At 34.8% G+C, this 9,181-nt stretch overlaps 1 protein-coding gene across 2 annotated transcripts; it reads left to right on the top strand.

The window, feature by feature from the left end:
* Nucleotides 1–479: 479 nt before the first annotated feature.
* Nucleotides 480–7,816, top strand: LOC139510491 (shematrin-like protein 2). Of its 2 annotated transcripts, none has more exons than XM_071297066.1 (4): nucleotides 480–532; nucleotides 1,435–1,505; nucleotides 6,837–7,283; nucleotides 7,711–7,816. In XM_071297066.1, exons 2-4 carry the CDS (start codon nucleotides 1,445–1,447, stop codon nucleotides 7,722–7,724), a joined length of 522 nt encoding a protein of 173 aa, XP_071153167.1. In that variant the 5' UTR covers nucleotides 480–532; nucleotides 1,435–1,444; the 3' UTR covers nucleotides 7,725–7,816. The 2 variants fall into 2 exon arrangements, with proteins under 2 accessions (XP_071153167.1, XP_071153166.1); XM_071297065.1 differs by having other exon boundaries at nucleotides 6,831–7,283.
* Nucleotides 7,817–9,181: the final 1,365 nt, after the last annotated feature.

Here is a 9,181-nt window from a genome sequence, read left to right as displayed (position 1 = left end):
TTTTTAATTCGAGCGTCACTGATGAGTCTTTTGGCGTATGTACAAAATTTAGTCCTGGTATCTATGATGAGTTTATTTACTGCCGAATGGTTATTAATGGACGTTACATTTAATTTCTTCTCATTTGTGTTGTCAATCAGAAAGAATAAATAAAATAATGCGATGTTTGCAAAAACTAAACAGAAATAAGTTCTGTTTTATTAGCAAAAAACAAAAACAGCAATTTTTAAAAACAATTATACAAAATTACGAATTAATTTTTTTTCAACAGCTGTCAATCATATTTATAAATTCACAAGATATTGTGGTTTAAAAATATAATATTAATCATGTTGAACATGAACTGTCTTCTCAGGATTGTCCATAAAATTGTAACAAGTCACTGAAATTAAAAAAAACTTGTGATTACAAATTTTAATGTCAAACGTAATTGTGTATTTCGGAGTATATTTCCTGAACTGAGGTATATAAATATGATCCTGTTATGTTGCTCAACACCAACTTCCCTGGAAAACATATCCACAGATAGAAGGTAAGGTTTCTTTAAATTTGTTTAATTCCTTAAAATATTTGAAACTTATTAATTCATTTTCATAACAGAGAGAATAAGGCAACTAGTTTAATGTTTTTGTTTATTTGGTTTGTTGAAAAAATGCAGGGATTTTTTTATTACTACATAATATAGTATGGTCTTGTAAATCATACTAGATTTATTTTTTTCTTAAATGCTTGGAATAACTTTAGGGTGAACTTGGTGCAACAAACCTCTTTCGGGCTTACACCAACCCAGAAACACTAGATCTATTGTACACCAGCTTTCAGTCCAAAACAGATTGATAAATCAAGGGTATCAACAGCCCAGGAGTCACTGCCACTTTCAAATACTATAAATTATTGTAAAAATCAATGTTAACACAGGCAAGTAGGGTTTTCTGACTCCTAGAAATAGATGCCTTTATCCAATTTGCACAATGGTATTTTTGTCGAGATGAACTCGTATTAATTGATAAGCCTGTTATCCGTAATACGTTCTTATACGTATACACACATTTAAACTGGGAAATTGATTTGAGGTACCTTAAACCTCATAAATTAGGCTAACTGTTAGGTGATAAGACAATATCCTATTTAAGAAGAACAAGTCTAATAAATGCACTTTCCGATAACTTTTAAAAGTGTACGCCGTAAGTCATGCAAAACACATGTTCTCTGTAAACGTGTTACCACGTAGTAGTTAGTCTTTCATGCATTGCAACTCATGCAATTAATTGGTCACATGTCGATGTGGCTAAACATGTGAACACTCAAACTAGAAAATGACGAAGGAGATTCATTTAACTAATAGTATCACATCAGTGTCCAAAACTAACGTTGATGTAAGTAAATACAATTGCTTAACATCGTTGTGAAGATTTGTATTTCTTTTGTTTACAGATAAATAAAGATGAAGCTGCTGATCCTTTTAATCACCATAGCTGTTGCAGCTGCTAGTTATAGCAAAATCGGTAAATTATTTTGACTTACAAATCAAGTTTTTGAACAAACCAATCATATGGTAATGCCCCTCTTCCTTTTTCCCCCTTACCTTGTTAATATGTAAACTATAGATCACATTTTATGAATTGGCGTATCCTATTTTTTCGTCGTCAGGTCAATGACTTTGGAATGGAAAACATTTGAATAATATTTTATGTATATATTTTCAATTTCGCGATAGCCAATAACATTTACCTTTTCAGAAGTTAATCATTTTTATTATAATCATGACAACAAGATAACAACAGCGCTGTACCATGTGTACGTTGGACTTCGTGGATTTTTTTATGGACATAATTTTACGTACTAAATTATAATTATGGTACCTTTGATAACTATTAACATTTATTCTGTTGAAAGATGTATCAATTATTTTCCCTGACGACGACATTGTAAAAATATTATTTCGGAATTAATGTTTTTTTTAATAAAAGATTGCCCGTTTTGTGTAATACATGTTTCAATTTATTTTGTTTACATTTTAAAATAGATAATGATGGGAATAGATCTTTGATATTTGGTGCAAGAAATTAAAAGAATTCATTAGAAGATAATAGGATAGATGTCATTCAGACAGAAAATTCAAAACAACCTAAAACCAGTAACGGCTTTTAAATAGAAAACGTCTTTGACCATTACATACACGAAGGGTCTTTAATATTAACGCTCACATAGACTGTAAAACCAAGCTCCAATAATAAAAGTTGCTTATATTGATGCCACCTTTTCCCCTTATAACATAGTTCAGTGGCGGATCCAGAGGGGGGGTTCCGGGGGTCCGCACCCCCCCTTTATTTTGGCCGATCAATGCATTTGAATCGGGACATATGTTTGCACCCCCCCTGCACCCCCCCTTTGCCCTGGGCTAGCACCCCCCCTTTCGAAAATTCCTGCATCCGCCACTGTAGTTTTTAAGCTGCAAGTTTATTGAGCTTATTCGATTCTTATGATGGTTTTTAAACTGGAAGGGAAAGGAAAACTTTAGATGTCATAATAAATATTTTACATCAATCAAGTCATTTTTTTTAACCAGGACTGCATCCTTGATTTTCTTAACTTCTAGACTTGTAATTTACAACATTCTGGGGGCCTCAAAATGAGTTTACTGTTCATATTTCAAGAAGGACTAAGGTTAACCAATTCAACAGTCCACTTGGTGTACAAATCTTTGCAGCACGAACAAGTCCATCTAGTCCTGTAATCACATCTTCAATAACACTTAATTTCCACATTGTTCTTGGTGAATTGTCCATGATAAGTACAACAGAAACGATTTTCACATGTGTATCAATTTTTCCTGCCACATGGTGAAACTCTCTCAGTCCGGTATTCAGTTATCCACAGTCTACAAAAATGTTCAATGAAAGTTCGTTTTCGTTGTAATAGTCCATTTGCTTCTGTTGATTCGTTCATATTGTCCTCTGTGTGTATAAAGTTCTCCTGAAATAAATGTGACGGTGTAAATTGCTCTCTAATATTTGCTGACGGACTGTGAAGACTAATAAGGCTTTGCATATTGGCATTCACAATTCGTGGGGTTGACCAGATCTCTGTTTCAATACATGTTGGGCTTGAGCGTAATTTGTGTTTGTAATTTGTAATTCTGAGATGCACTGGCTTGCTTCTCCGTACAATTGAGACCTCAAATAGTTAAACTTCTGAACGTCGTGTAAGGACAAGTTTGCATGTACTGCTGACAAAAGGAATCCCAAAATGGCTGCCATTCCAGTATATTTCCTCCAAACGTGGGTAGGGTAAGCTTTGTTAATTTATTGTTCATACTTGAGTTTCAAAATGTAGATGCTGAATTATTTGCTGGCGTGAAACTTACTGGAGTCGGGTTTATTTTGGTTGTTTGAAAGTGTAAATTCTGTTGCGTGTGGGTTTAATTGTGGTTGTTTCGTAGATTTTGTTTTATCTGCTTCCAAGATTACTTTTGCCAGTTTTGTTAAAGTAATTTGAATATCAAAGTAATACCTGTTGGCTTCTTTTATCTCTTCTTGAATATCCTCATCCGAAATTTCTTTCACAATTTTGTCGTTGAGTTCCGCGATAACTGTTTCCTTTCTACCGTATCATTTTTAGCTCACCTGGCCCGAAGGTCCAAGTGAGCTTTTCCCATCACTTTGCGTCCGGCGTCCGGCGTCCGGCGTCCGTCGTCGTCCGTCGTCCGTCGTCGTCGTCCGTCGTCGTTAACTTTTACAAAAATCTTCTCCTCTGAAACTACTGGGCCAAACTAAACCAAACTTGGCCACAATCATCATTGGGGTATCTAGTTTAAAAAATGTGTGGCGTGACCCGGCCAACCAACCAAGATGGCCGCCATGGCTAAAAATAGAACATAGGGGTAAAATGCAGTTTTTGGCTTATAACTCAAAAACCAAAGCATTTAGAGCAAATCTGACATGGGGGTAAAATTGTTAATCAGGTGAAGATCTATCTGCCCTGAAATTTTGAGATGAATCGGACATTCCGTTGTTGGGTTACTGCCCCTGAAATGGTAATTTTAAGGAAATTTTTCTGTTTTTGGTTATTATCTTGAATATTATTATAGATAGAGATGTAAACAGCAATAATGTTCAGCAAAGTAAGATCTACAAATAAGTCAACATGACCAAAATGGTCAGTTGACCACTTTAGGAGTTATTGCCCTTTTTAGTCCATTTTTAACCATTTTTCGTAAATCTTAGTAATCTTATACAAAAATCTTCTCCTTTGAAACTACTGGGACAAATTAATCCAAACTTGGCCACAATCATCATTGGGGTATCTAGTTTAAAAAATGTGTGGCGTGACCCGGCCAACCAACCAAGATGGCCGCCATGGCTAAAAATAGAACATAGGGGTAAAATGCAGTTTTTGGCTTATAACTCAAAAACCAAAGCATTTAGAGCAAATCTGACATGGTTAAAATTGTTCATCAGGTCAAGATCTATCTGCCCTGAAATTTTCAGATGAATCGAACAACCCGTTGTTGGGTTGCTGCCCCTGAATTGATAATTTTAAGGAAATTTTGCTGTTTTTGGTTATTATCTTGAATATTATTATAGATAGAGATAAACTGTAAACAGCAATAATGTTCAGCAAAGTAAGATCTACAAATAAGTCAACATGACCAAAATGGTCAGTTGACCACTTTAGGAGTTATTGCCCTTTATAGTCAATTTTTAACCATTTTTCGTAAATCTTAGTAATCTTTTAGAAAAATCTTCTTCTCTGAAACTACTTGGCCAAATTTAACCAAACTTGGCCATAATCATCATTGGGATATCTAGTTAAAAAAATGTGTCCGGTGACCTGGCCAACCAACCAAGATGGCCGCCATGGCTAAAAATAGAACATAGGGGTAAAATGCAGTTTTTGGCTTATAACTCAAAAACCAAAGCATTTAGAGCAAATCTGACATGGGGGTAAAATTGTTAATCAGGTGAAGATCTATCTGCCCTGAAATTTTGAGATGAATCGGACATTCCGTTGTTGGGTTACTGCCCCTGAAATGGTAATTTTAAGGAAATTTTTCTGTTTTTGGTTATTATCTTGAATATTATTATAGATAGAGATGTAAACAGCAATAATGTTCAGCAAAGTAAGATCTACAAATAAGTCAACATGACCAAAATGGTCAGTTGACCACTTTAGGAGTTATTGCCTTTTGTAGTCAATTTTTAACCATTTTTCGTAAATATTAGTAATCTTTTAGAAAAATCTTCTCCTCTGAAACTACTGGGCCAAATTTAACCAAACTTAACCATGATTGGGGTATCTAGTTAAAAAAATGTGTCCGGTAACTCGGCCAACAAACCAAGATGGCCGCCATGGCTAAAAATTGAACATAGGGGTAAAATGCAGTTTTTGGCTTATAACTCAAAAACCAAACCATTAAGAGCAAATCTGACAGGCAGTAAAATTGATGATCAGGTCAAGATCTATCTACCCTGGAATTTTCAGATGAATCGGATAATCGGTTGTTAGGTTGCTGCCCCTGAATTGGTAATTTTGAGGAAATTTTGCTGTTTTTTTTGTTATCTTGAATATTATTATAGATAGAGATAAACTGTAAACAGCAATAATGTACAGCAAAGTAAGAACTAAAAATAAGTCACTATGACCAAAATAGTCAATTGACCCCCTAAGGAGTTATTGCCCTTCATAGTCAATTTTTAACAATTTTCTTAAAATTTGAAGATTTTCAATAACATTTTCCACAGAAAGTACTGTTATAGATAGAGATAATTGTAAGCAGCAAGAATGTTTAGTAAAGTAAGATCTACAAACACATCACCATCACCAAAACACAATTTTGTCATGAATCCATCTGTGTCCATTGTTTAATATTCACATAAACCAAGGTGAGCGACACAGGCTCTTTAGAGCCTCTAGTTCTGATTGACATAAGTTCATTCACATCGTATTCCTGTAATAACTCTTCGACTGCACCACGATGTCCAGCTCGAATAGGTTTGAGTTTAGAACTCATCGTTCTTTTTGTCACGGCACAAATTTGACATATATTCTGAAGAACTAACGAAGAACCTCTTCATAGAACGAAATCTTTATTTAAACCCACATATGATCACAATATCATCGCTAAGTAGAGACATCGAATATACAGTTACGCGGTAAACGACGTTAAGACGTTTACCAATTATACGAAAATGTCTATAAAAAAGAAAGCAAAGTAACTTACAACAATAGTATCGAAATGAAACTGATCTAAACGAACATTTGAGAACGTATTTAGGTCCTTCTATGATACATTTCTGCACACTATTCGATTAAGTGTGTTAATACCGGAATTGGTTAAAAAAAACAACATTAAAAAGTAAAGTCACAAAAAATACTGAACTCTGAGGAAAATTCAAAACGGAAAGTCCCTCATCAAATGTCAAATCCGAAAGCTAAAACGAGTGGAAAACTGTCATATTACTGACTAGTACAGGCATTGTTTTATGTGTGGATTAAACCTGGTTTAAAGTTCGATAAACCTCTCACTTGTATGCCAGCTGCATAAAATTCCATCAGTTTTACAACGACGAGTGAACAAACCAAACAGAAATAAAGGGTAAAAATGTCAGAAATAGAAATACAGCAGTCAATATTGAAAAACAATCTTAATCACTATAAAAACAAACAAATATGCAACAAAGAAACATAACAAAGGGATCTAGACGAAGCACAACATACACATTAAAATAACGTTTTCAATGCTAATATTATTTGAAAACAGTTTGAGACTATAGATAATTCACTTTTAAGTTTACTTGAAAAATGAAATGTTCTTTAATTTTGTAAAGGAATAGGTTATGGAGGATATGGTGGCATGGGAGGTGGTGGATACGGCAGAATGATGTATGGAGGCATTAGATATGGATACGGCGGTATGGGATACGGTGGAATGGGTGGATACGGAGGAATGGGAGGATACGGAGGAATGATGGGTGGATACGGAGGAATGATGGGGGGATACGGTGGAATGATGGGAGGATACGGAGGAATGGGTGGATACGGAGGAATGATGGGTGGATACGGCGGAATGATGGGAGGATACGGCGGAATGATGGGAGGATACGGAGGAATGGGTGGATACGGAGGAATGATGGGTGGATACGGCGGAATGATGGGTGGATACGGCGGAATGGGCGGATACGGTATTGGTGGCAAATATGGAGGATATTGGCCAGGTGGTAAAAATTATTGGTGGACAAATAGGAAAATTGGAGGAGGCATTTGGCCACGCACTAAGAAAGGTATATTTAGGTGTTATGTTCTTTTGTCAAAGGTAAGCTAGTGATAACTTTGATTCATACTGCAGTAAGACTACTTACCTTAGTTACCGTTCTTAGATTCATATTGCTATACTTATATTAAGACTAGAAAGAAATTCGTATTTAGAAGAATGATAAAGCTCAGTTTTTTTAGATTTCAATAGATTAATTGTGAAGCGTCTTTAAACTACATTTCAGAAAAAAAAAGCAATCTAACGTAAATATTGACCGTACGTTTTACTGAATTGTTCATCACTTTTCGAGAGTTTTTGTCGTAACAATTGTATATGAAATAAAACGTTGTGACGTACCATAAACACTTTTTAATTTCGTTACTTTTTATCGTTATAACAGTTTTATCATTGTACATCACTGAATTTCTTTAACAAGCAATATTGATATTTTACAGTGAGTGTTTACTAGACCGGTCCATCCGGAATGGCACAGACGATAAGGAATTCCCTTTTATATATACATCTTATATACTAGTAGATATTAGTAAACTTTGCAGCACACCTTATTGATTTTGTTATTTTTAACCGTGTCTTTCCATAATATACCTTAAACAAGCCTTTCAATATGTGTCAGGTGAATTTTGTTTTAGGTGTTTTGCTTTGAACTAGCAGTCAATAATTGCAAATACTCTCAGATCTATAATGAATGTCTTTTTGTTGTTAAAATATCCTGTCATGTCCGGTCTGTCTTTTTCTAAAGATATTTTTATGATCGAAAGAGCGCCCTTTTCAACTGATTTGTAGTCTGTTCTGATGTGTAATGTTGTTCTATTCACCTAGTTTAACCCCGCTTTATTCTGTTTGTGTCTGCCTTCCAATTCCGTGTCTCAATACTTATGAATCATGAAACTCATAAATCTAAAACAAACTGACAACGCCATGGCTAAAAATGAAAAAGACGAACAGAAAAACAATAGTACACATGACACAATATAGAAAACTAAAGAATAAACAACACGAACCCCACCAAAAACTAGGGGTGATCTCAGGTGCTCCGGAAGGGTAAGCAGATCTTGCTCCACATGTGGCACCCGTCGTGTTGCTTATGTGATTACAAATCAGGTAAATAGTCTAATTTGGTAGGTCACATTCATGAAAGGGAAGGGGATTGTAGTTATGAATCCGTCACAACATCACCTTACTACTTTTCCACTGTCGGAACTCCATGTTACAATGTTCAACGTTACAGACGTGTGTCAATATTGTGCAATTTTGATAATGTCTTACCTTTATGATATGCAGTCCCTTATAACATGGCAAAATCAAAAGTTTAAACTCATCAAACGAACTGTCATATTTCTGACCTGGTATAGGCATTATCTTAAGTAGAAAATGTTGGATTAAACCTGGTTTCAAAGTTAGCTAAAATTCTCAGTTGTCTGACTATCCCAAGTGGACGTTTAATTTTGTATAATATATTTTTTTTATTTTTTATTGTTTTGAATATATCATTTTCATGTATTGATCGTTTTACATTTGTCATGTCGAAGGCTTATCACTTCTGTGCTGACTTGAATTATTATTGATATGGTCATAATTATAAAACTGTTTACAAAACTTTTGAATTTTTGATATACTAAGGCTTTTCTACATCAGGAAAAAGTAAAATCACAAAAATACTGAACTTAGAGGAAGATCAATTGGGAAAGTCCATAATCACATGGCAAAATCAAATAACAAAACGCATCAAAAACGAATGGACAAGAACTGTCATATTCCTGACTTGGTACAGGCATTTTCAAATGTAGAAAATGGTGGATTAAACCTGGTTCTATAGCGCTAACCCTCTCACTTTAATAGATTACCTTAGCTCTATTTGTCAAAACTTTTAGAAATTGTGGTCCGCAATGCTCTTCAACTTCGTAC

Source organism: Mytilus edulis, chromosome 2 (genome assembly GCF_963676685.1).
Source record: "Mytilus edulis chromosome 2, xbMytEdul2.2, whole genome shotgun sequence".
NCBI classification, from domain to species: Eukaryota; Metazoa; Mollusca; class Bivalvia; order Mytilida; family Mytilidae; genus Mytilus; species Mytilus edulis.
Note: the sequence above shows the minus strand (reverse complement) of the source record. Positions and strands in the feature narration are given on the sequence as shown.